General features: G+C 43.1%; 4 protein-coding genes across 7 annotated transcripts; 2 read left to right on the top strand and 2 right to left on the bottom strand.

Moving 5' to 3' along the window:
• Window positions 1–1,052: 1,052 nt before the first annotated feature.
• On the bottom strand, window positions 1,053–4,529 carry rsrp1 (arginine/serine-rich protein 1). The gene is made up of 5 exons (XM_068339374.1): window positions 4,310–4,529; window positions 3,148–3,715; window positions 2,829–3,004; window positions 1,479–1,556; window positions 1,053–1,393 (listed from the first exon to the last, which is right to left on the bottom strand). Exons 2-5 carry the CDS (start codon window positions 3,695–3,697, stop codon window positions 1,238–1,240), a joined length of 960 nt encoding a protein of 319 aa, XP_068195475.1. The 5' UTR covers window positions 3,698–3,715; window positions 4,310–4,529; the 3' UTR covers window positions 1,053–1,237.
• Window positions 4,530–6,982: 2,453 nt separating this feature from the next.
• mgst3b (microsomal glutathione S-transferase 3b) lies at window positions 6,983–15,442 on the top strand. Its single transcript, XM_068339463.1, has 4 exons — window positions 6,983–7,215; window positions 7,335–7,457; window positions 7,694–7,766; window positions 14,387–15,442. The coding sequence occupies exons 1-4, from the start codon at window positions 7,090–7,092 to the stop codon at window positions 14,485–14,487; spliced, it is 423 nt and encodes a 140-aa protein (XP_068195564.1). The 5' UTR covers window positions 6,983–7,089; the 3' UTR covers window positions 14,488–15,442.
• Window positions 15,443–15,593: 151 nt separating this feature from the next.
• tmem50a (transmembrane protein 50A) lies at window positions 15,594–18,678 on the top strand. Its single transcript, XM_068339462.1, has 7 exons — window positions 15,594–15,692; window positions 16,217–16,320; window positions 16,406–16,518; window positions 16,855–16,922; window positions 18,175–18,267; window positions 18,386–18,446; window positions 18,540–18,678. The coding sequence occupies exons 2-7, from the start codon at window positions 16,219–16,221 to the stop codon at window positions 18,583–18,585; spliced, it is 483 nt and encodes a 160-aa protein (XP_068195563.1). The 5' UTR covers window positions 15,594–15,692; window positions 16,217–16,218; the 3' UTR covers window positions 18,586–18,678.
• Window positions 18,679–19,316: 638 nt separating this feature from the next.
• Window positions 19,317–25,477, bottom strand: rhd (Rh blood group, D antigen). 4 transcript variants are annotated; one of them, XR_011038610.1, is made up of 10 exons: window positions 25,271–25,477; window positions 24,838–25,024; window positions 24,447–24,597; window positions 24,203–24,350; window positions 23,882–24,054; window positions 20,332–20,469; window positions 20,124–20,251; window positions 19,959–20,033; window positions 19,793–19,879; window positions 19,317–19,455 (listed from the first exon to the last, which is right to left on the bottom strand). XR_011038610.1 is itself a non-coding variant. In XM_068339461.1 (10 exons), the coding sequence occupies exons 1-9, from the start codon at window positions 25,419–25,421 to the stop codon at window positions 19,812–19,814; spliced, it is 1,206 nt and encodes a 401-aa protein (XP_068195562.1). In that variant the 5' UTR covers window positions 25,422–25,476; the 3' UTR covers window positions 19,317–19,455; window positions 19,793–19,811. The 4 variants fall into 4 exon arrangements, 2 of the variants coding, with proteins under 2 accessions (XP_068195562.1, XP_068195560.1); XM_068339461.1 differs by having other exon boundaries at window positions 19,793–19,866; window positions 25,271–25,476; XM_068339459.1 differs by having other exon boundaries at window positions 19,793–19,866; window positions 19,959–20,038; window positions 25,271–25,475.
• Between the last annotated feature and the right edge of the window lie 679 nt (window positions 25,478–26,156).

Here is a 26,156-nt window from a genome sequence, read left to right as displayed (position 1 = left end):
ACACACTTGGTTCTTTTAACTGTAAATGAGGTCTGCTCACAGGATACAATCAACACCTGCTAAATAACCTCACTTTCCCAGCCTTTGAAGATGTAGTTTATGGACCCTGAGGTTATCATGCATTCACCATTTGTCTGTTTCACTGTCCCTTCAACATCTGTTTCTCAGACTCCCTTTGAATTTAATTGCATTCCTGTAAAAGAGTCATGTGACATTATGCCCGTCTTCAACAGTATAAATACCACTGTCTTGAGATAAGAATTTGTCCTTCTCGTACCGCATTCACCATTGTTCTGTAGTATTGGAGAACGGCCCGGAGCTCTTCAAGTGAAGTACTTCCAACCATCGTCTCAAAGAGTCATCTGTATGCCCTGATCATCTTAAAGAATGCGCTGCGGAGCTAGTAGGTTGGATTTCGCTTCATCACCTACCATCAGTCCCTCTGCATTTCTCTCCTGGATACCAAACCTGCCCATCACCTCCCATTTCCTGCACCAGCATGTCCATTGAAGGCTGCACCAATGACAACTCTTTCACTTCTAGGTATGCTCTGCATCAATTCATCAAAGTCCAACCAGAATTTCTCCTCCTCCAGCTCACATCCTACCTGTGGAGAATACCCACTAACAACATTGAACATCACACCTTCGATTTCTAGCTTCAGAATCATCACTTTTTACTTCCAGGACATTCCTAACAAACCCCTCCTTCAACATAACTCCTACTCATTTTTCTTCCAATCTACACAATGATTAGAACTTGAACCCTGCTACCTTTCAACCTGGTCTCCTGGACACATGGTATGTCAGGTATGGTTCACCATCATGTCTTCATTGTTGTGTCATGCAATATGTATCATGTGCAAGTATGCAGTGAACCTGATTTCTTATGCATTCAGCCTCTGACTTGCCTCCGTATTACGCGAGTACACCATGATTTTACTCAAAAAAGTAAACTATTTTATACATGCAAAATTAGTCATAAGTTAAAGCTGTTTTTCAGGGCTAGTAATCCAGTAACTTGAGAGACAAACTATAAAAACAGACAATCACTTAACCAAATAAATATCTTTATTGAATCATTATAGTGGACAATACACAAAAGAAGTAATCCCACCTGTACCAATTCTTCACCTCATTCCACTTAACTCTAATATCAGAAAGAAAATGTTCGCCATAAATGACTGTTGTTATGTACAAAATGTTTAAAGTGTTCAGTGTCTTTCCACTGCTTCACCTTAACGGACCATGGTGAGTGATTGTTTGCGCTTATTTGAGGCTCTGCTTGATTTAACAACAACCCACTGTCCATAAGGTTGTCTGCTGTCATAGATGTCCACTCTTGCTGTTACCTTAGCACATGGAGCTACCACAGTCGGTTTGGCCACTGAATTCTGGTGGATCACATGAGAGAAAGCGCATGTTAGAACACAGCAATACATATTCAGTGTAATATGAACAAAAAACTAAGGCACTTACATTAACGCTGAAAGTGATCATTTTTCTTTTTGGGGACATCCTTAGACTGGGCATATCGTCACGCTCTGACTCTGGGCTCTGTTTCAAAAAAGACAAGACAAGCAGGTGGAATTAGACATGTTCACAAACTTGTGGTGGAGAGCTTTGACAGTTTAAGTTCATACAGATGGGTTACAGCCTCCATTACTTTCCATTACAATATACAACATCTATGCATTCTGATTAACCATTAGCTTGATCAAACTGCGGCTTTCATGCACAACCCGTCCCCCCTCACACTAAGCTCAAAGCCAAACACTGGAACAGGAAAATATAACAAGCATTGAAAATATCAAAGAAAAAGGAAGTCTTCTCTGTCTACAGTGGCAGAATGATGGTGACGTTGGTTTCCCAGCCCCTCAGCACACGACCCATGTACCAACTTATCTTTGGCAAAGGGAGAGGAGTTCTTCATCTGTTTTTAGCTCTTGACAGGAACTGTCACTATAATGCAGTCCACACGCCTGCGCTCCATCAGCGAGTGGAGGTTCTGCTAAATAACGACCATTTCAACTGCAAGCATAAATACATTTGCAATGTCAAAATTCTAAATAGTCTATATAAAGATGTGTCAGTGTCTATATCAAAATTGTCTGTGCATCATTATGTATCAGTGTGGAATTAGCAGTTGTGCGTACTATGTGTGGTGTCTAAATGTGAGGTCATCTATACGTGTTTAATTATTAACTATGGGTTGAAAAAACTAAACATTGTGAAAATTTCAAAAGTTATCAGATAACCTTTCCCGAAAACACATATTGTCGTCACCAAAGTCACATGACAGCCCTTTAATCCCAGGTGCCGACGAGTGAAGGAGACCACTGTCATGTTATCTATGAAGACAGGAATAAATACAGAGAGTATGTGTGTTCCCCCAGGGGTCCAAAGGTTAACACAACACAGGAATGCAACACAATAAAGATTCAGGCTTGGAAAATGAACAACTCTGCACTTTGTATTCTGAATATTAGCTTTAAGAAAATGTGATAAAATGGTGTGAAAATTGGGATCCACTTAAAGATAGCTTTTCTTGGACATTTGGTTTCAGAGTCCGTTACCCGAGTTTCATATCCACTGGTCACTGCAGTGTTATGCAGAAGAGTCTGTAAATACTACCAGACAATCCAAAATTCAGAATTAAGAATTTATATGTCTCCCAGAAATGTTAAAAAGTGCTGGGTCATGAAGGTCATTTCATTTAACTTCATATCTGCCCTCTAGGGACATTTTTTTATTGAGCTCTTTGACAAAGTTTATACCAAGTATGTGATGTGTTCAACGTAAAAATGAGAATCACTCTGAGCCACCCACCTGTGACAAAGTCCTTTCAGGGGACTGTCTCACCCTTGTCTCTGGCTCCAGGTACTCCCAGTTGGACTCCAACGGCTCTGGCAGAATGGCTTTCACGCTGTCAGGAAGTTCCACCTTTTCCATTCCTAGCATGGTCATCGCATTGGCCCGTGCTGTTTTGAGAAGTTCTCTTTTACCTAAGGATCACAGGAGTACAAGACAATATTTCAACATTCATACAAGTAGACATTTTTGACATCATCTTCAGTGCCTATCAAAACAAACATGGGCAAGAAAGGTATTACTGGTGGCAGTAGTGGCGTTTATCAAATGAACTTACCTTCCAAACTTATCTTGACTGAACGCTCTGCAGACCTGGACTTTGATCGGCTCCTGTTGGTCCTGGATGGGGATGGAGACTCCGTTCTCTTGTGTCTGTCCTGTTGGCTGTAGGACCTGGATCGGGATCTGTAGTGTCTGCGACGTGTGAACCTGCTTGGAGAGGGTGAGCGGCTGTAAGATTTTGAGTGGTCCCTGCAGCGGCGCGGTGCTGAGTGGCGGTAGCGCCTATAACCATGTCTGCGGTGACGATCACAGCGACAACGTGAGGAAGGCCTGTGGCAGCGAGGATGGGAACGGGACCTCGGCTGAGAGGAGGACCTGCTGCGGGATGAAGACGTGGAAGATGTTGTGGAAGGAGACCTATTGCGTCTCTTGTGGCTGCTTCGTCCCCTGTGGCGGTATGAGACAGAGCGACTGTTTCCATCACTACTCCTTGATCTGGAGCAACAATGAGTAGACTCTGAGCTGCTCCGGTCAAAAACTACACTGATGCCGTCCGTCTTGCGAGCAAGAGCCATTTCAGAGTGGGACTCCTTCACCCCTGCCATTGCTTTATTGTCTACAAGCTGAAATGAGAAATAGAAATCTGCATCAGTATTTATTTAGTCGTATATCAGTCCATTTCGAATGGGATGACTCCGTTATTGTTAAGAACAACACGTGTCGTTAATGTAATAATTCCAGACACCATGTTTGTGGGTTCTCTTGCGTAATCGTTTTTACTGCTGCCCCTGGCGGCCAAAAGAACTAACTGCAAGTAACTGCAACGCCTGGAAATTTCCACGATTACGCAAGCCGTCTCTCGATAGGCCTTTCAACCCGAAACTTTCCACCATCATTAAAAACTACTTAAACAAATAAGCAACAATAATAAGTACACATGATACATACACGCACGTTAAAATTAATTTTTAATATATTATCTGACTGGAAACTTCCCCGACGACGCAAACAAACCCCAAAAACTTTAGCTTCACCTAGCATATGCTATAATTACACCGACCTTTCAATCCAAAACCTTTACCTAGTTACAAACGACAACACTAAAAACACATCAATAACACAACAAAATACAATGACGCCAATGAATGGAATTACAGTATTTAACAACAGAACTTGACTGGCAAAATAGCATTAAGCTAACGCGTTGCATTTCTCACCAGGCAGATTGAAGCGAAACCTTCGTTCAAAAACGCTGATATTACCGATGTATCTCCAGAAAATCACCTCTGCAAAACGTACGAATATACGAAGAATGTATATTTTTGACAAAAATACTACAGTTTGCTTGTTAAATAATCAATTTTTTTTTTTAAAGTAGAGAACAAAGGGGGTTTCACGTTGTTACTCCCTTGCTGTCGTTTCTGGATTGACGCAGCGACCGCTGAGCTGCTGCCTTTATGTGGTTTGGTTGTTAGGCAACGCCTCGCGCGCTTTGGAGCCCCCTGCTGCTTTGAAGAGTAGGTCGACCTCTAGAGCGCTTCATTGCATTGAAGAGTATGGATTTAACCTACGACGGTACTTTGAAATTAATCTGGTGCTTCTCCATAATATAAACAGTAGGCTACATCCTACAACCCTACTGATTCCATATTTACTTTACGTATCTGTCTCTCCTGTTGACATTGTGGGCAGTGCATAATGATGTACAGTATTCATTTGTTTACTGTGCTCAGTTTTATTTTTTGTACTGTTTATCTGGTCTGTGTAAATCTAAATAAATGCCTTTCATTATTCTATTGCTTTTGCTGTGTCTTTTTCATCTCTGATACAATATGCTTTTGACTTCTGATTGACTGTGGTTTACTGTCATCCTAATTTAAGTTTTTGTTGTTTCTTTTGCATATTTGTACGCTAATTTGTTGCTCTTTAGCTCTACATGTGCTGATCTCTGAAAAAAAACTTTGATATAGCTATGACTCCTGACTTGCAGATTCCAAGTGTACCCTGTGTTGTCTGTGTAGATTCATACAGATTGAGGTAAATCAAGTAAAGCAAAAGAAAAGAAAGAATCACAGATCTTTTTCCACTGTAAATAGTCGACGCACCTATTCACCAGTTCAAATCAGACTGGTTAGGTGTCTGTGTAGGTTCTCAGTCATCCAGGTCATGGTTATCCAAAAGCTGTTTGAGTCGATCCACTGGACGTTAAGAAAGTTCTTGAAGACAAGAGACTTCTTCAGTCTTCACTGAAGACTTAAATCTTCACTTCTACAGTCTTCACAGAAGAAGTCTCTTGGATGAGAGATGAAACGTCTTCAAGAACTTTCTTAACGTCCAGTGGATCGACTCAAACAGGTTTTGGATGACTTGTTAGGTCAACAACTCCCTTATGGATGGTAACGACTCCTAAAGAGACTCATTGTCTTGTTGGTTTCGGTCTTTTGTTGTTTTCTGCTGCAACAGGATAAGTATCTGGAATTTTCAACTAATCTAAAGCAATCCAGTTGATCCTTTTTTTTTGCACTTGTTGATTGGTAGTTTGTGTTATTTCAATCACTGTTTTCTGTTTTGTAACTGATTGGATGTTCTTAATGATTAATGAAGCGATTGGTCCTTTCTTTGCTTTGATATTTTCTCCATCCATCCATCCATCCATCCATCCATCCAACCATCCATCTTCAACCTCTTATCCGGGGCCGGTACGCGGGGACAACAGTCTCAGGAGGGATGCCCATACTTCCATCTCTCCAGACATCTCCTCCAGCTCCTCCAGGGATATCCTGAGGCGTTCCCAGGCCAGCCTAGAGACATAGTCCCTCCAGCATGTCCTAGGTCTTCCCCGAGGTCCCTCCCATCCTCCCGGTAGGACATACCTGGAACACCTCATCAGGGAGGTGTCCAGGAGGCATCCAGAACAAATGCCCAAGCCACCTTCGCTGGCTCCGCTCGAGGCGGAGGAGCAGTGGCTCTACTCAGAGCTCCTCCCTGGTGACTGAGCTCCTCACCCTATCTTTAGGGGTGCGCCCAGCCACTCTACGGTCCCCGGTCTGCCAATCCAAAGGTACTGTTCCTGATACTGATATTTTCTATCCCCATGATATCAAAATGATGTGTTACTCATTTTTGTGTATATCCTGTATATGCTTTCATAATGTTGTTGACATAATTTGAAGAAAAATATAATTAAATTATTATTATAATTATTTTATTAATTTCTGTCTTTACTGCTATGAGTATATGTTTTAAACATATATACATTAACATTTTAAACAAGCGTAGTGTCTTTCTATTTATTCACCAACTTCAGACTCGTTTCTATTTTTCTTCTTATGATATTCTCATTTCTTTGAGTGTTTTCTACTGTCCGTCCAAAGGACTTAAATTACGTGGAGTTTGTTTTTCGAGGAGGATTTCTCTCTTTGAACGCACCACGTTCCGTCTGGGTGTTCCACCGAAGTGAAGGAAGTAGGAAATCTGGCAAGACTTGACAAGTCAGTCAAAAAAGAAAAAAAAATATAGTGCTCCGTCCTTCATTTTTAATTCAATTCTTTATGACAGCACAATGTATATGACCTGAACTAATACTAATGATAAATTATGGGTTGATACATCCAAGTATGAAATCTGGAATGAAGAGTGTCTTTGGTAATGGTGGATGTACTTTGGAATTTATTTATTTTTTTGACGAAAAATATGGCATACCGCAAATAAAAAAACTCGAAATTAGTTTTGGGTTATACTTGGACAATTAAAACATTTTTAACAACAAACAATGTGCCCCATTTAATGTTTTTTATTATTCTCCCTCATTCTATTTTAACACATCTGAACTTGGTGGCATTGCCCTTTATATATAAAACCTCGCGAGGTTTTGTCCAGGCGATCTCCCGAGATTTAGGTAACCACCTGGACTTCATACCCGACTGCAGAGCACAGAACTTGACGGTGCTACGAATAACTCTTACCCCGCTTTCCTCCGAGAACACACCGAGCAGAGATGGACGTTCTGACCGTGTTGCCGCCCAGCTTCGGATACGCCATCTTTATTTACCTCTACAGCTGGATCATGCTGGGGTATTTAGCCGTGAAGGTTGGGGCTGGCAGGAAGAAGTATGACGTGAAGGTAACCGTGGTTAAAATGTGATTTAAGGGGGGGATGTATGAAACAGGCAGGAGTTAAAACTGGACGGTCTGTGATTGTTTTGCTGAGTTCTGACCGTGTGTGTGTTGTTCGTCTTCCAGTATCCCACCATGTACAGCGACAAGGAGCCGGTGTTTAATTGCATCCAGAGAGCACACCAGAACACCCTGGAAGTGTACCCGCAGTGGCTGCTCTTCCAGACCATTGCAGCCTTGGTCTACCCGGTATGCACATTTCACCTGGAACAATGTGCTATTTGCACTATTTGGTACAAGACTGCACAACTTCTGTCACAGTATAAGGACAGTGCTAGTGCGATGGGAGGTGCAGGCAGTGCTCATGATCTTTGACATAGATCCTCCAGATAACAGAGTCAGGCTCCTGAAAGATAATGTCACGGTGACTAAGCAGAACTATAGACACCTCTACTAAAAGTCTGTTTCTTTGTTCTTCATTTCAGCTTTCTGCATCTGTGCTTGGAGCAATTTGGGTAACCAGCAGGTTTTCTTATGCCTGGGGTTATTATACTGGAGGTAAGACTGGTAACACAGAACAGGTGTCAGAACACAGTGGTTATGACAGTGTCATTATTATATTTCACCACCTATATATTTGAATAAGCTCACTAGAAAATGTCACACTGTCACGCTTTTTAACTCCACCCAGTACCTATCAATCAAGCGCCCAACCAGTCATGGCGCATCTGCCAGAAGGAATCACGTGAACAATATGGCATAAGACATCGGGCAGTGAGGCTTTTTGTTGGGGTTATGCCTTTCATCCACACGGCAACGTGGATATCTGACAAAAATGCTGGCTAAAGTTTTTTGAAAACGCCGGGGCTTCGTTGTCGTGTGGACGCTGTAACTGAAACTTTTTTTTTCCAGGGGGCATCTCCCTATGAGGAAAACTGCTGTGACATTAGTGTGTATGACCCGTGTCTACATGTACACACAGAATGGACATTCATTCACATAAAATGTAGAAATCACTGTTCAGGTAGTAAAGTAATCTAGAAGGAATATGTGCTAGCATACATGACATCACTGTGTCTCACGTTGTGTTGCTGCAAAAGCTCGTCTAGCATCAGTTTGCTATTGTTTAGCTGGAGCTCTACACGTTAGCAATCTAACATTAGCTCCATAGAACAAGGTAGCGATTTATTCTTTTCATATGTTTGGAATGAAGTCTGATATCATTGTTTCATCGTGGGATTTCCACAATAGTATAGTAAAACAATAACATCAGACTTCATACCAAACATATGAAATGTTTTGGTATTAAAAACCAAGTTCACCCAATGTAGTCAAAAATCAATGTGATGACGTAACGACTTTGTGTTGGCAAATCATGGATGGTGCTAGGCGGACATTGCGAAGCCGTAGATCAATGTTAGCAGGCTAACAGGAGAAAGAAAACTAATCGTGAGATTGGGAAAGGAGCTTAAGTTAAAGGAAAAGGCACCTGTCAAAAGAGCAAGTGGAAAAGAAATTTTAGAGAAGTGATAGTTCTGTTAGCTGACTACATGAACAGAACTTTGTCGTTACTTAAAGACTGTTTTTGTCAGATGCCCGAGGTGCATTTTGGATACATTGATTGTCCTATTCAAAATGGAAACCTTAGTTGCACAGACTGTTCGTGTTAGCCAGCTAGTTTCAGTCAGAAATGGTTGCCATTTTCGGTGTCGTTCCTGCTGTTTGGACTCTCTGCTCAAAAACATGATAATTGTTGGAACAGTTATGACACTCTAAAATTAAGTTAACTGGGAAGTCCATGTATAAGTAGTGATGGGCAGATGAAGCCCCATGAAGCAGTGAATCTCTTCATCTCAACCAGTTCACTGCAGTTCGAAGCTTCATGAGGCTTCATTTGCTCTAGTACAACATCTACTCGATGCGAAAATATCAGCTGGAAATAAGGAAGTATGCAAAACATGTATATTGTAGTGATAGCAGTACACTAGTGTGTGTGTGTGTGTGTGTGTAAAAAAAAAAAAAGATCATTAATAATTCCCATAGAAACTTTACTTTTGTTTAACTCCAAATGCTTGCACACATAGACAGTATACACACACGCGCGCACACACACACACACACACACACACACACACACACACACACACACACACACACACAAACACACACACTGGCAGTATGGAAAATTATCATTTGGACATGACTAAAATGAAAATACAGTAAACATATACAGTGAGGGGAGGGGGGTTGGGGTATGGACAATGATTGTGCTTTTGTAACGTTGAGGTATAGCCAGTGATTATGCTTGGGTCATATCATTGGTTTTTATTAAAAAACCCACAGTGAACAAACAATTTTTGTTCACTGTGGGCAGCTCTTGGGTGATTTCTTCTTTTTTTTGGACAATATTTCCCCTGCTTTAGAAAACACCCGCCTTATATTACTGTCAAAACTTGCAGCACAAACCGAACCACTACGTGAATAATGCAGTAGCCGCATAAGTGCGTTGATCAGCACGTTTATAAGCACGTGTGGAAATTTACGGTGTTCCTCCTGGAGGATGAACTCCATCACAAAGTTCTCCCACCAGCAGGCAGGGCATCCTGGTCTAATCCAGAACTGGGGTCGGCGAGGAACGTGAATGAATGAATTAATTAATAAATAAATACAGTATTTTCCGCACTTAAAAGCCTATAATTTTCTCACAATCCCGTAGTAGGCCTTATAATCTGGCACGCCTTATATATGGATTAATATTAATATTAGTATTTAAAAACAAGTTTGCTGAAAAAAAACGGGCAGTCATGCCGGCAGTCATGCCAGCAGTCATGCCACCAGGGGCACCCTCATAAGGTATTTGGGTCTATGCCCCCTAACAACGGCAGTCAAGGGGCGTTGCCGAAGTGGCGGCTCACTGACTTGCTGTCTGATGGAGCATCCGCTTTGACCGGCTACGATAATGTAGCAAAACATAAGGAACTTTCAACAATTCTATTAATGAAGTTTGACTAACTGACTGATCTCAGTATTTCCCAACCACTGTGGCACCGGAAATAACCCACTTTAAACTTAATTGGTCTAAAAAATGCTGTTGTCGAGTGTCAGTGCTGTAATCTGAAATCTAGTGACGGTCCATTCTAATAGTCTGTGGAAACACACGGAGAAACTGGCATAAAGGTGAGTGAAAGACCCTCAAAGCTGAGCTTCCAGCCTTTTCTGAAATTTCAAGAGCAGAATCACTGCTAGGCAAAGGTGTCTGGTGTGCTGTATTGATTTGCAAATGTAGTTGATACCTGAAACAACACGTTAGGGGGGGAGCGCATTTGGGCTTGTGTATTCTGTGTGGCAGCGACGTGCTGTGAGATTCACGGTGGTGAGACACCGACGTTGAAGTCAGTTCTATGAGTAAAACAGCGTCACCAGTTCCAGTAAATTAGCTGCCTGACATTAAAAACTAGTTAAAATATTGTTTAGGACACACAGCAGCAAATAGCTGCACCTCACCTCCGACTGGACTACCGATCGATCGAAACAATAAACGAAGACGAACGTCGGAGTTTAAATATCTGCTTCGAACTTCAGATCAGGAAATAATCTGCCCTGTTCAAGCTGCGTGGTCCACTCGTAATTAATGTCAGGCTTTTTAATATGTGTGTTGACTTCTTTCTAAGATGGCAAAGTGATCAAATGATCAGGTTTCCTTGATGAGGCTCAGAATGTTGTTATTTCATTGAAATAACAATAGGGCCATTCACAGTCATGAATGCTCTAGCTAGTGGACGGATAGCGCAACTACATCCACTATTTTTTAAAATCTATTTTAATTTCTTTTTTACTATATGTGCCTTACAATCCGGTGCACATTATATATGGAATAAATTATAAAATAAACAATTCATTAAAGGTGCGCCTTATAATCCAGTGCGCCTTATAGTGAAGAAAATACTGTATATAAACTTTATGACTCATACAGAAAGAAACAGACAAACAAATACCCAACTGTCAAGCATGTTTATCGACGGATCTTCAACGTGGAGCTGTTATACGTCAAAAAATAGCTGTTTTAACTTCGTCCATTCTGTGTGTACATGTAGACATGTGTCACACACACAAACGTCACAGCGGTTTTCATCACAGTGAGACGCCCCCGGATTGAAAAAGTTTCAGTTACAGCGAGAACGCAGACCCAGCATTTTCAAAAAACTTCACTTTGGCCAGCATTTTCGTCGCAGATCTGCATTTTCGTGTGGACGAAAGGCATGACCGCAACAAAGAACCCTCGCTGGCCGATGCCGTACACCATATTGTTCATGTGATTCCTTCTGGCAGATGTGCCATGATTGGTCGGGCAGGTAGTGGGTGGAGTTAAAGCGTGACAGTGTGAGATTTTCAAGTGAGCTTATTCAAATATATATGTTGGGAGATATGTATGTATATGTGTGTGTGTATATATATATATATCACTGTGTGTATGTATACATATATACTGTATGTACAGTATATGTATGTATATACAAGTAAATTATTTATACACTGATCTATGCAAGTTGGCAAGACAGAGAGACAGAGATGGGAAGGACGTGCAGCAGGTTAGAGTGATTAAGGATAGGGATAGAAGTCTATTGACAGGTGCCAGTAGTGTGATGGGAAGATGGAAAGAGTACTTTGAAGAGTTGATGAATGTGGAAAATGAGAGAGAACAAAGACTACAATAGGTGGCTGTTGTGTACAAGGAAGTAGCAAAGATTAGTCAGGATGAAGTGAGGAGGCATTGAAGAGGATGAAGAGGAAAGGCAGTCGGTCCTGATGATATACCTGTGGAGGTGTGGAAGTGTCAAGGAGAGGTGGCAGTAGAGTTTCTGACTGGGTTGTTTAACAGGATCTTAGATAGTGAGAAGATGCCTGATGAATGGAGAAGTGTGCTGGTGCCCATTTTTTGAGAACAAGGGAGATGTGCAGAGTTGTGGCAACTACAGAGGAATAAAGCTGATGAGCCATACAATGAAATTATGGGAAAGAGTAGTTGAAGCTAGACTAAAGGCAGAAGTGAGTATTTGTGAGCAGTAGTATGGTTTCATGCCAAAAAAGAGTACTACAGCTGCAGTATTTGCCTGGAGGATGTTGATAGAGAAGTGCAGAGAAGGCCAGAGGTTAGCTCCATTGTGTTTTTGTAGATCTGGAGAAAGCTTATGACAGGGTGCCCAGAGAGGGACTGTGGTATTGTACGAGGAAGTCTGGAGTAGCAGAGAAGTATGTTAGAGCGGTGCAGGACATGTATGAGAACTGTAAGACAGTGGTGAGGTGTGCTGTAGGTGTGACAGAGGAGTTCAAGGTGGAGGTGGGACTGCATCAGGGATCAGCTCTGAGCCCTTTCTTGTTCGCTATGGTGATGGACAGGCTGACAGATGAGGTTGGACAGGAATCTCCATGGACTATGATGTTTGCAAATGACATTGTGATCTGCAGTGAGAGCAGGGAACAGGTGGAGAAGCTAGAGAGGTGGAGGTTTGTCCTGGATTTGAGAGGAATGAAGGTTAGCCGCAGTAAGACAGAGTACATGTGTGTGAATGAGAGGGACCCAAGTGGAAGAGTGAGGTTACAGGGAGAAGAGATCAAGAAGGTGGAGGATTTTAAGTACTTAGGGTCAATAGTCCAGAGCAATGGAGAGTGTGGAAAAGAGGTGAAGAAGCGTGTACAGGCAGGAGGGAACGGGTGGAGAAAAGTGTCGGGTGTGATGTGTGATAGAAGAGTTTCAGCTAAAATGAAAGGAAAGGTGTACAAAACTGTGGTGAGACCAGCGATGTTCTTTGGTTTAGAGACAGTGTCACTGAGGAAAAGACAGGAGACAGAGCTGGATGTTGCAGAGATGAAGATGCTGAGGTTCTCTATGGGAGTGACCAGGATGGATAGGCTCAGGAATGAGTACATCAGAGGGACAGCACATGTTAGAGGGTTTGGAGATAAAGTCAGAGAGGCCAGACTGAGATGGTATGGATATTTCCAGAGAAGAGATAGTGAATATATTGGTAGAAGGATGCTGAGTTTTGAACTGTAAGGCACGAGGCCTAGAGGAAGACCAAAGAGGAGATTTTTGGATGTAGTGAAAGAGGACATGAAGGTAGTTGGTGTGAAAGAAGAGGATGCAGAAGACAGGGTTAGATGGAGGCAACTGATTCGATGTGGCGACCCATGAAGGGAAAAGCCAAAAGGAGAAGAAGACATCAAAATAAATAATTTCACAACTGTTTACACCTTTTATTGCATCCTGCTTCAAAGCAGTGATGTATTGTGATTGTCAGTGTTCATCTGTTTGTTCATCCATTCATTAGTTAGTCCAAATACAGTATATTCAGAACTGTTGCAGATCGAAAGATGAAATAAAAAGCAGATTACTCGGGCGGCAAAGGGGATGAAAATGAGATGATGAGCTTGGCCGTGAGAAAACCAGGTTAAGGTCAAATTTCAACTTTTGTACACTCGGGAACCGGATAAGATAGAAAGACAAGGGAGAAAGCCAGTATGAGTAAGACCCTAGATCAAAGTCAGTGCTTTGATCTACCTATGCACTAGCTTTGATCAAAGGTCTCACTCACACCAGCCTTCTCAATATGCACTAGTCTACAGTATGCACTAGCCAGCTACTACTGCAGGGTACCCTGACCTACCCTGAAAGTAGGTCAGGATTAAGTCACGGGATGTTGCAGTCTCTGATTGCCTTGGTTCTAGTTTGACTTGTAACCTGTAAAACAAAAGTGAAAAACAAACAGAAATCTTTAAGGGAGGTGAAGTAAAGAAACACCTGCAATAATGTGGTTACGTAGGTGTTCAAACCCTTCTATAACTGGGGATATCGCTATGTTCAGAATCAACCATTTACATTCAAACTCATGTTAAATTGGAGTCAACACACACCTGACACCAAATGAAGTGCCTCTGATCAACCCCAAATTAAGTTCAGTTGTTTCCTGCCATTTCTGTTGCCACATCTTTCAGCACAAACCATGTTCCGTAGAAAGCTTTCAAAGTATCAGAGGGATCTCATTATTCAAAGATATCAGTCACGTGGAGGCTACAAAAGAATTTCCTAGGAATTTTCCAAGCCTTTCAGAATTTACCAATCAGACTCAGACCTTCCCTTGTCATTAAATCCATAAATTATCCCGTTTGTCTTGTTCCAGATCCAGCCAAGAGGATGAACGGTGCCTATGGCTACATTGGGTACTTTGGTGTCATCATCCTCTCCCTATCTGTTGGCCTGCAATTACTTGGAGTCTTCTAAGAGGATTGTGGTTTTATGTAGTCATTTATTCCCAGGTGCAGATTAAATATGTTGTGTGAAAACCCCCTTTGGGGCCATTGCTCCAGATTCTTACTTGCTATGATACGTACCCTGAACAACTGTATCTATACTGTGTCTGTCAATTCACCCGTAAGTAATAGATCAACTCTAAAGGTTGTATGATATATTAAAATGCTAATTTCGCACTATGATGCTGAGAATATTTTTGTAGGCTAAGAAAACTACATTTTTATATTCCAAAATTATGGGATTGTCTGCTGCATGTAAACATCAAAAATAAAGCAGATACTGACTGACACAACAGGCTCAGAAATGTTCTCAATGTTACTCTGTTCATAGTTGCAGAGTTTCTTGTTTGTCAATACCAAAGGGGTCAGCCGCAGGCATGTGACTCACTCACATGACGGCTCAGATATGAATTAGCCATCAGACTAAACAGAAAGTTGCTTAAAAGCAGGAACTTCAGCAAACCTATATTTCAGTATAGTATAAAGTTATACTCTACTCAGTTGATTGTGTTTGAAAGTTAACTCCAATGTATACAGGGTGTATGCCTCTTCAATAAACACAAATTTATATTGTTTAATAATCAGTACATTAGACAAATACAAAAATAAAAACATTCTAACAAAATTGATTACTGTTTGACATTTAATATTCATAGTTCTCATGTATTTTAGTCTGCCAGATTGTTTTCTCAATTTATTGATGACATGGATATGCACAACTGATAGAAGTGCAGTACTCATATTTTCACGATCATAAAGTAACCATCTAAAAGGTAATACACTGCAGTACTGTATTTCAAATCGGTTACTTTGACAATAACTGACAAGATGAAAGGCAGCGGACTAGTCCTCTCAATTGGAAGTTTATGTTGTAGAAAACGCTGCAGGCACATTTTTTGCAATCTTATCCAACTGTACTGTATTAGGCATTGAATAAATGTGTCACTTTTGACAAAAACACAAATATCAACAGCCTGGTAATTCATGGTTTCACATTCACCGGTGAGCTACTGTAGATTGCAGCACATGATTGATAGGTTTGATTTTTTCCCTTAACACTTGAAGGCACCATCGGTTTCTAGCGTCAGAAGGTTGTCATCTGCGCATGCGTGAGAGCTGTGTCGGAAGCGAAGTCAAGTCTAGCTAGGGGGTCCACATCAAAACCTAAAATAAACGGTAAGCTACACCTTACTGAAGTTTAACAATACAAATAAGTGGTGTTTTAGGGTTATGGTGGTTCGATTCAACCGTTGTCGTTTCCGTTATGCTATTTATATGAAATTCTAACGAGCAGAAAGCTTCAAGGAAATGCTCGTGCCAAAGCGATGAACAAAGAGTCCGACGACACAGGCGTGTGTGTGTGTGTGTGTGTGTGTATGTGAAGCTACAGCATAAATTCACTGCACAAAGCTAATGAGGAACGGATACAGCGGCAGCCTTGTCGTCGAATAGATGTAACAGCGTGTTTAAGTATAAAAACACACAGGTCGTTGATCCCTGGTTCATGGTATACTAGCAGAGAGTTTGGAGCACCGTTCTGATAGCAACGCTGCCGAGTGCACGCAAACGTCAGTCGATGTCTCTAGTCAACAGCTCTGAAATCAATCCGTGGATAAATTGAACAAAGAAAGCATTTAGTGGACAAGATGAAGAATTCCGTATTGACTTATTTAACTATAGGTAATGTCGTTTTCCTCCAGTCATGTCAGGTTTTCTGGATGGAATCCGCTGCGGAGATTGTGACTGTAACGTGGACTGGGGAGAGAAAAGAAACACCATCGCCTCTATAGCTGCTGGGGTTCTGGTAGGCGACACGGTTCTCTATCGATAATAGTTAAAACAGTGGATAGGCAGTCCAAGTCTGATTTGTATTCCTGTAATCGGTACAGTTCTTTACTGGTTGGTGGATCATCATCGACGCAGCGGTGAAATATCCCGATCAGGATGAGTTTCATCACGCATACCACACCTGTGGGGTGATCGCCACAGTGGCCTTCCTCATGTAAGACACATTCTGCACTCCTACACACACACACACACACACACTCTCTCTCTCTCTCTCTCTCTCTCTCTCTCTCTCTCTCTCTCTCTCTCTCTCTCTCTCTCTCTCTCTCTCTCTCTCTCTCTCTCTCTCTCTCTCTCTCTCACACACACACTATTTTGAACATTTAATTGAATGTGTCAAAGTACTCAAATTGTTTCAGTCTGTTCAGACACTTTTTGGTCACGTCTAGGCAACAGGTTTACTGATTCCGTTTATGCACAAATAAGTCTTAGCAACTTAAACAGCTTGTGTTATGTTTTTTGCTTGTATTTCTGTCATATTTGACCCTTGTAGGATAAATGCTGTTTCAAATGGCCAGGTGAGAGGAGACAGCTACAGTGAGGGCTGCATTGGACAGACAGGTCTGTATGATGTGTGGAATGAACTGCTGCTCTATATTTTAATACATCTTCTGTCAAACAAAATTTTCTCATTTTTCCATTTATAATGTTCTTGTCTTTAGCAGATACTCTTAATATTTTAATCAGTAATGTTTTTACTACAGTCTCCCCTCAGGCTGTTTTTGTATTGCCATTCTGACACATGTGCAGTAGAACAGCGGTCCCCGGGCCGCGGACCGGAACTGGTCCGTGGGTCATTTGGTACTGGGCTGCATAGGAAGAATAAATAACTTACATTACGTTCGTTTTATTTATTTTGGAATCTGAAAGATGTTTTATTTTGAAAAATTACCCGAATCGCTGTTACATCTGTCTATGTCAGTGGTTGGTCAGTGACCCGGTACTGGGTTGCGGTTACATTAGGTACCGGGAAGCACAGAACGTTTGACTGTTTTTTTAATTGATTACCAGTCTAAAAGTGTTTTATTTTGAAAAGTGACATGTGTGTGGAATGACACACAGACAAATGCATGCGTCTGTCCCCTTGACAGGTCTTGGTCACATGACAGGTTACCCCTAAATTAAGCGGCCACAACTGCGCCAGTGTTCTTGATTAAAGTCAAGGCAGATTATCCGGAAATCACCCAAAAAGTATTGAAAACCCTGCTTCCATTTCCAACCTCTTTGTAAATCGAGATTTTCTGCAGTGACCGTAAAGGAAACAAAACTGCGGAGCAGATCGGACATCCGGAACACACTTCAGGTGTCCTTGTCTCCCGTTACCCCAAGATCAGCAGTCCCCAGCCACTGATTCTCATTATTGTATTTATTATTACTTGATTGACTTGTTCAACCTTCTATTGGAAATGAACAGTATTTCTCCTATGTTTAATTCACTGAATGTAAGTCGTTATATTTCAAAATAAACCACATCAGTGCGTCACTTGAATCGAGTTTTTAATATAATTATTTCTTACAAGTATTTCGTTCACAGAGATGTTGATAATAAGTTTATTTAAAAAAAAGGTTGTTCATAGTCTGTTGACGTCTGCATTTTGCATAAATCCACTGCGGATGATTTATTCTTAGACTACAGCTGTCCTGACGTCATTAACGATTATCGAGCAAATGAATACCGGTCTATGAGAATATTGTCTTAGATGAAACCAGTTTGTTGAGCAAAAAAGGTTGGGGACCACTGCAGTAGAACATAGAACTGTGAGGACTACGTGGAGTCACTCAGCTGTCCACCTATTCTAATTTGTGTTTGCAGGCGCTCGAGTGTGGCTCTTCCTTGGCTTCATGTTGGCCTTTGGCTCCCTCATTGCTTCCATGTGGATTCTGTTTGGAGGATTTGTTGTTCCTGGTAAGTCCTCTTTGTCTTCATAGCACATTGTGATCACGTCTTGAGGTTTGATATTGAGAGGCATGTGGCAGTGTTTAGCAATCTTCATTTTCTAATCAGTTAAGTGCATGTCTTGCAGAGAAGCCTGCTGTGTATCCTGGTATTGCCATCTTTTTCCAAAATGCATTCATTTTCTTTGGGTAAGTGTACAAACGTCTCACTTTAAAGTTTAAACAGACTGCTGACACTTCTTCACCGGCATCTTAGTGAAATGGTTGTTTTTTCACTTTCAGAGGTTTGGTCTTCAAGTTTGGACGCACAGAAGATCTGTGGCAGTAATTGGATGTTTTGCGTCTCATTCACTGTTAATACACTCTCCTTTCTATGTTGTGTGAGACAATGCTTCAGTTGTTATTCATTTTATATGTAAACTTTTTAGCTTTCTAAGTAATGCCTTTAATTTATATAGTTTGCTGTGTTATGGGTAAATCATAAATGAGCACAATTTTTCATCGATTCCTTTAAAGTTGAACATTTCCATGTTTGGCACATCTGTAAATGGGCCTGTTTGCACTCAGACTGTACAACCATGTTGTTATAATGGTTTACAACTTATGTATAAAAATTTGTATTTTGGGAACTTTACTTCTCTGAACTGCCCATATTTCCCTTGGGTATACTTACTGCTATAACATCTTTTAATTACTGTCTCTGAAGTGGAAATAATATAAATCATTATGGTACAATGATCACATAGAGCAATATTTACTATAGTATTTACTTATACTGTGCACATTAACTGAATGTTCTCACATGGAGTGGTTTGTAGTTTCTTTGAAATAACAATGTCAGCTCTGAACCTTCAGTCATCCCAGATATATTGATAATGAATTGAGTCACACTCCTAACCTGAGGTCACAAAGGTCTCTGAACTGTGTTGTATGTGTACTGGCGAATTGGATGTGAATACAACATGTACCATTTCTGCTTGTGCAATATTCAAACCATGAAGTCAGTGACTGACAGCCATGGCAGCATTAAACAGAAACATACTCAGCAGTAAATGTGCTGTTTGTTTTTCTTAACTATGTTTTAATGCAATAACAAAGGAAACTTTACAATGACAGGAAAGAACAGCATACATTGTTTGCATTTCCACCGCCAAATGTTGCCTCTGCTTTCTCATTTGTGCACTGCGAGATGGGGAAACTACAAAAAAAAATTACGTTGATTAATGAACTGATCTTGTAAAGATGTAGCACAAAACATGACTAAAACTTAGCCTTGACGCTCTTAAGATTAAATAGAAGCAACTAGATTTCTGTTTAAGGTCTGAAGAAATTTCACCTGTCATCCATTTAGCCTTTTGAAGGATGCTCAATGTAATAATTGACCTCACAGAAATTTGAATACCTGAAGGTCCACACCAGTCAGTCAAAATTAAAGAAGCCTCTTGGATGACAGATGGAATGTATTTTAAGTTTTGTATATCATTTGTCTGGACTTGGTAAAAGGAGAATCTCCAAAAGCAAAAAAAACTGATTACCTCCCAGAAAGCCTGATCATCAAAACATTTCTTGTCTTGGGGTTGTCTCCAGAAGCTCCACTTCAGTAGAAAACCTTCAAAGAATGACTTCAGATGCATCTTGAAAGCTTACAAGTCACGACATACTGTTGAATACACTAATGATTCACATGCTTGTCAACCTCACCTGTAATAATTCCCATTGACAGGCTTAGTGTGATGGTGATGAGAAGGGTACAAATGTGAAACACAGCAAAGCGGACTGCTCTGCAAAATAAGGAGCATTTACACAGCTTGTTTCATGTATGACAACCTGTGTAATTAATGTAGTGTAATGCAAATGCATTCTTACATGGTATGATCGTCACAGTGTCTAATCTGTAGGAGGAGTTGTGCTAACCATCCCAGAAGACCAGGGAGTCCGTATGTGCTCAGGATAGTGCATGTGTCATGGCACTGATATGCAAGCATCATGTGCATCTAGAAAATACAAGCTTATGAGGAGTTCTGATGCAAAAATTATTCAATGAAAGGATAAATCCCCATGTAGTGATCAAAACCTTAAGGTATCGATGTCCAATGGTTGATACAACAGCAGCAGCAAATCCAATTATCATGGCTTCCCAAGGGTGATCAATCCCTGGCAAAGAAACCCCAACAGCAACACCACCAGCAAGGACGCATGACTGCATACGGATCTGATAGAGGGCAGGTAATGAGACACTCCATCATAAATCAGACTTCACCTGTATTGATACTGTATTCCATAACAGTAGTGACAGAACACCAGCCATCCATCCATCCATCCATCCATCCATCCATCCACTTCCGCTTATCTGGGGTCGGGGCAGCAGCTTAAGCAGGGAAGCCCAGACTTCCCTCTCCCTAGCCACTTCGTCCAGCTCCACCGAGAGAATCCCAAGGCCTTCCCAGGCCAGCCGGGAGACATAGTCTCTGCAGCATGTCCTGGGTCGTCCCCGGGGCCTCCTCCCGGTAGGACGTACCCAGAACACCTCACCAGGGAGGCGTCCAGGAGGCATCCTAACCAGATGCCCGAGCCACCTCATCTGGCTACTCTCGATGCAGAGGACTGCTCGACTCTGAGTCCCTCCTGGATGACCGAACTTGTCAGCCTATCTCTAAGGGAGAGCCCGGACACCCTGCGGAGGAAACTCATTTCGGCCGCTTGTATCCGGGGTCTCGTTCTTTCGGTCACGACCCACAGTTCGTGACCATAGGAGAGGGCAGGAACGTAGATCGACCGGTAAATTGAGAGCTTTGCCTTTTGGCTCAGCTCCTTCTTCACCACGATGGACCGATACAGTCCGATACATCACTGCAGACGCTGCATCGATCCGCCTGTCAATCTCCCGTTCCATCGTCCCCTCACTCGTGAACGAGACCCCGAGATACTTGAACTCCTCCACTTGGGGCAGGATCTCATCCCCAACCTGGAGAGGGCACTCCACCCTTTTCCGACTGAGGACCAAGGTCTCAGATTTGGAGGTGCTGATTCTCATCCCAACCACTTCACACTCGACTGCGAACCACTCCAGTGAGAGTTGGAGATCACGGCTTGATGAAGCCAACAGCACCACGTCATCTGCAAAAAGCAGAGACGCAATACTGAGGCCACCGAACCGGACACTCTCAATGCCTTGGCTGCTCCCAGAAATTCTGTCCATAAAAGTTATGAACAGAATCGGTGACAAAGGGCAGCCTTGGCGGAGTCCAACCCTCACTGGAAATGAATCCGACTTACTGCCGGCAATGCGGACCAAACTCTGACATCGGTCGTACAGGGACCGAACAGCCCTTATCAAGGGGTTCGGTACCCCATACTCCCGAAACACCTTCCACAGAACCCCCCAAGGAACACGGTCGAACGCCTTCTCCAAGTCCACAAAACACATGTAGACTGGTTGGGGGAACTCCCATGCCCCCTCAAGGACTCTGCGGAGGTTGTAGAGCTGGTCCACTGTTCCACGGCCAGGACGAAAACCACACTGCTCCTCCTGAATCCGAGATTCGACTTCCTGATGGACCCTCCTCTCCAGAACCCCTGAGTAGACCTTGCCAGGGAGGCTAAGGAGTGTGATCCCCTGTAGTTGGAACACACCCTCCGGTCCCCCTTCTTAAAAAGGGGGACCACCACCCCAGTCTGCCAATCCAGAGGCACTGTCCCCGACGTCCACGTGATGTCGCAGAGGCGTTTCAACCAGGACAGCCCTACAACATCCAGAGCCTTTACGAACTACGGGCGGAGCTTTTTAACCACCTCGGTGACCTCAACCCCAGAGATAGGAGAGCCCGTCTCAGAGAACCCAGACTCTGCTTCCTCATGGGAAGGCGTGTCTGCGGAATTGAGGAGGTCTTCGAAGTATTCTCCCCACCGAGTCACAACGTCCCAAGTTGAGGTCAGCAGTGCCCCATCACCACTATACACAGTGTTGATGCTGCACTGCTTCCCCCTCCTGAGACGTCTGATGGTGGACCAGAATTTCCTCTAAGCCATCTGGAAGTCTTCTTCCAAGGCCTCACCGAACTCCTCCCACATCCAAGTTTTTGCCTCAGCAACCACTAAAGCTGCATTCCGCTTGGCCAGCCGGTACCCATCAGCTGCCTCAGGAGTCCCACCGGCCAAAAAGGCCCGATAGGACTCCTTCTTCAGCTTGACGGCATCCCTTACTGCCGATGTCCACCAACGGGTTGTGGGGTTGCCGCCACGACAGGCACCAACCACCTTACGGCCACAGCTGCGGTCGGCTGCCTCGACAATGGAGGCGCGGAACATGGTCCACTCAGACTCGATGTCCCCTGCCTCCCCCTGGACGTGGGTGAAGTTCTGCCGGAGGTGGGAGTTGAAACTCCTTCTGACAGGGGATTCCGCCAGCTGTCCCAGCAGACCATCACAATACGTTAGGGTCTGCCAGGTCGGACCGGTATCTTCCCCCACCATCGAAGCCAACACACCACCAGGTGGTGATCGGTTCACAGCTCCGCCCCTCTCTTCACCCGTGTGTCCAAAACATGCGGCCGCAAGTCCGATGACACGACCACAAAGTCATCGAACTGCGGTCTAGGGTGTCCTGGTGCCAAGTGCACATATGGACACCCTTATGTCTGAACATAAGGTCTCACTGTCATTGCCCATGTGAGCATTGAAGTCCCCCAGCAGAACGATGAGAGTCCCCAGTGGGAGCGCTCTCCAGCACCCCCTCCAAGGACTCCAAAAAGGGTGGGTACTCTGAACTGCTGTTTGGTGCATAAACACAAACAACAGTCAGGATCCGTCCCCCCACCCGAAGGCAGAGTGATAGATAGATAGATACTTTAATAATCCCGGATGAAATTGCACAAGAGGCTACCCTCTCGTCCACCGGGGTGAACCCCAATGTAAAGGTGCCAAGCCGGGGGGCTATAAGTATACCCACACCTGCTCGGCGTCTCTCACCATGGGCAACTCCAGAGTGGAAGAGAGTGCAACTCCTCTCGAGAGGACTGGTACCAGAGCCCAAGCTGTGTGTGGAGGTGAGCCCGACTATATCTAGTCGTAACTTCTCGACCTCACACACCAGTTCAGGCTCCTTCCCTGCCAGAGAGGTGAGATTCCACGTCCCAAGAGCCAGCTTCTCTAGCCGGGGATCGGATCGCCAAGGTCCCCGCCTTTGGCCACCGCCCAGCTCACAATGCACCCGTCCCCTATGGACCCTCCCACAGGTGGTGAGCCCATGGGAAGGGGGGCCCCACGATGTCCTTTCGGGCTGCGCCCGACTGGGCCCCATGCATGCAGGCCCGGCCACCAGGCGTTCGCCTTCGAGCGCCACGTCCAGGCCTGGCTCCAGAGGAGGGCCCCGGTGGCCTGCGTCCGGGCAAGGGAAAACGTGGTCCATTGTTTTTATTCATCATGAGGGATCTGTGAGTCATCCTTTGTCTGGTCCCTCACCGAGGACCAGTTTGTCATGGATGACCCTGCCAGGGGCACAAAGCCCCAGACAACTTAGCTCCTAGGATCATTGGTACACACAAACCCCTCCACCACGATAAGGTGACGACTCAAGGAGGGCCAACACAAGTTTAATAGTTAAACAATGACGGGCTATATAATACCAGGTGGAGTTTTCCTTTGGGACTTGAGAGCACCGACACAGCAACAGCTGTTACAGCGCTCACAGCCAGGGCTAGGTAAGTGCTGCACACAGCTCCCAGCTTCCTTCCAGGATTCCAGTTGTCTACAAGGACCGCATTAAAACTTGGCCAAAACATCCAGACAAACATGGTCCCTAGGATTGAGAGGATTTCCGTTCATATTTTGATTTGCTAATGCAGGGTTTTCAAATGAAATATCTAGTACAAGGATAGCGATTCCATTTGAGCATCCTAATAACCACGAGGAGCATTAATATCAGGAGCACCTAGTTTACTTCTTACCCAACATTGAGAATAGTCCTGTTGTGGAATCAAATTTCTCTTTTTCAAATTGTTGCTCCGATCCTTGCCGATACAGGATCCAGGTCAACATCAGTCCAAAGAAGGCCCCAAAGATGTTAAGCAGCATGATGCTGTTCAGTGTCCGAACCTAAATGTAGAAAACACTATATTAATAATAGAAAAAACAACAAGAAAAGTACATAGCATGCACTGTATGTGACAATGTTTGGTCTGGAGAACTGACGTTCAGCAGAGACTGGAGGAGCCATTTATTCAGGACAAACCCTAACACCTCCAGCAGGGCGATGAGGATGAGATGAACAGGGTTGGTCTTCCCCAGCACAGCTCCGATTGAGATGAGTGCAGAGGTGCTGCACATTTCAGCAACAAGTAGGCTACAGCAAAACATCATTACCATACTTATACATTTGCACTGGGAAATATATATATATTGCTGTCACAGTATTTGAACAGTTTAGTAACCAAATTCAATGTGAGAGAAGAGGATGCAGAAGACAGGGACAGATGGAGGCAATTGATTCGCTGAGGCGACCCCTGAAGGGAAAAGCCGAAAGGAAAAGAAGAAGTAACCAAATTCAAAATGTGGCTAAGTGACTCCTGACATGATGACCTACCTTCTCAAATCAATTCGGATCTTCCCCCTGTAATACCAGGACTCCATTCCATTCAGCACCACGGCCCATTGTGTGGCAATTACAGCCACAAGGAGATTGAATCCAGAGCCACTAAACCCATATCTCACCAGAAAAGTGTTGAGGAAGCCAAAACCTAGAATCACCATCACATTTACATCCTGAAATGCTGCAAGAAAAAAAAAGCATTAGGATTTCAAAATTTCACGTGAGCTTCATCTGATTATCAAGCCATCTGCACCACACATGCCAGTAACTGTATTAGCTTATCAGTGACCAACAGTAATGACTGCAACCTCTCCCCATAATCCTAGTTTCATGTGAATATATATTTCTCCCCTAACCTGAGTGAAATAGCTTGAAATAATGTATACTTTGATGAACTATTTAAAATACCCCCAAAGACTCTACTTACTTGGGTAAAAGCTGCTGCTGATACTCTCATCTACATTTACATTACTGTCGATCTCAACGTATAAAGCATATATGATAATAAACCCTGTCTGCAAAACCAGTAGAAGTGGTGTCAGCCGGGAGCGTAAACTTGGTGCGTATTGAGGAGCCATCAGAGTCAGCTTGTCATCCAGCCGAAAGTTGTGGTCTAAAACCTCTGATCAGGGCGCAACCCCAAAGGCTTCATTTGTTATCAGCTCCTGGGCACGTCATCGTTGGTCATGACTGGTTATATCAAAGGTGAATTTTTATATAAAGAAAACGTTTTTTGTTTCATCCATGCATTACTTTATTCATGCAAAATTGGCATGATAAATGTTAAGTTGCATATAAACTTAAAGTAATTATGGTGATGCATACTTAAAAAAAAACTCACTATATTGATCCTTTCCATAAAGAGATGCGTTAGAGTAGAGCCTTTATTGGTCTATAAGATCGCCTTAATTATTCCATCTATTAATTATCTGCCTTTAATAATGTTCATAAATGCAGTGGTAATCAAAAAGCTACAAGTAAAGTTAATTATACAAACATTAACAATAAGCAAACATGTATTATGGACACATATTGCACACAGACTAGCAGTCATGTTTGTCCAGAAACCACACACCATACACGTATGAACTGTCAGTATACATTTCCAGACTGCAGTTTCTCCTCTTAATACTGTAAAGGAAAATAAATCAAATACCCGCCCCCTTGATCACCTCATTGGCCAATCTGCAATTCCCAATTTGTCCACAAACATCTGATTGGTCAAGCGATGAGGACTTCCACGTCGAGAGGCCCCCACCTCCCGAATGGCGTAAACTGTCTTTGGCGAAGCAGAGCGGAGCGTCCCGGCACCG

The sequence above is a fragment of the Antennarius striatus genome, chromosome 17 (genome assembly GCF_040054535.1).
Source record: "Antennarius striatus isolate MH-2024 chromosome 17, ASM4005453v1, whole genome shotgun sequence".
Classification (NCBI taxonomy): Eukaryota; Metazoa; Chordata; class Actinopteri; order Lophiiformes; family Antennariidae; genus Antennarius; species Antennarius striatus.
The sequence above is the reverse complement of the archived record's forward strand: the minus strand, read 5'-3'. Positions and strand labels throughout refer to the sequence as shown.

Excerpts from the sequence above, each read along its gene's own strand:
- mgst3b (XM_068339463.1), top strand. The coding sequence starts at position 7,090 with ATGGACGTTCTGACCGTGTTGCCGCCCAGCTTCGGATACGCCATCTTT. Across the intron at positions 7,216-7,334 it reads GGAAGAAGTATGACGTGAAG|TATCCCACCATGTACAGCGA; the intron begins GTAACCGTGGTT and ends TTCGTCTTCCAG. Across the intron at positions 7,767-14,386 it reads CTGGGGTTATTATACTGGAG|ATCCAGCCAAGAGGATGAAC; the intron begins GTAAGACTGGTA and ends GTCTTGTTCCAG.
- tmem50a (XM_068339462.1), top strand. The coding sequence starts at position 16,219 with ATGTCAGGTTTTCTGGATGGAATCCGCTGCGGAGATTGTGACTGTAAC. Across the intron at positions 16,923-18,174 it reads GGGCTGCATTGGACAGACAG|GCGCTCGAGTGTGGCTCTTC; the intron begins GTCTGTATGATG and ends TTGTGTTTGCAG. Across the intron at positions 18,268-18,385 it reads TGGAGGATTTGTTGTTCCTG|AGAAGCCTGCTGTGTATCCT; the intron begins GTAAGTCCTCTT and ends CATGTCTTGCAG.
- rhd (XM_068339459.1), bottom strand. The coding sequence starts at position 25,421 with ATGGCTCCTCAATACGCACCAAGTTTACGCTCCCGGCTGACACCACTT. Across the intron at positions 24,598-24,837 it reads ATCCGAATTGATTTGAGAAG|CCTACTTGTTGCTGAAATGT; the intron begins GTAGGTCATCAT and ends GTTTTGCTGTAG. Across the intron at positions 24,055-24,202 it reads AGGACTATTCTCAATGTTGG|GGACCATGTTTGTCTGGATG; the intron begins GTAAGAAGTAAA and ends TCTCAATCCTAG.
- rsrp1 (XM_068339374.1), bottom strand. The coding sequence starts at position 3,697 with ATGGCAGGGGTGAAGGAGTCCCACTCTGAAATGGCTCTTGCTCGCAAG. Across the intron at positions 3,005-3,147 it reads AGTCAAGATAAGTTTGGAAG|GTAAAAGAGAACTTCTCAAA; the intron begins GTAAGTTCATTT and ends TGTGATCCTTAG. Across the intron at positions 1,394-1,478 it reads TGATCACTTTCAGCGTTAAT|AATTCAGTGGCCAAACCGAC; the intron begins GTAAGTGCCTTA and ends GTGATCCACCAG.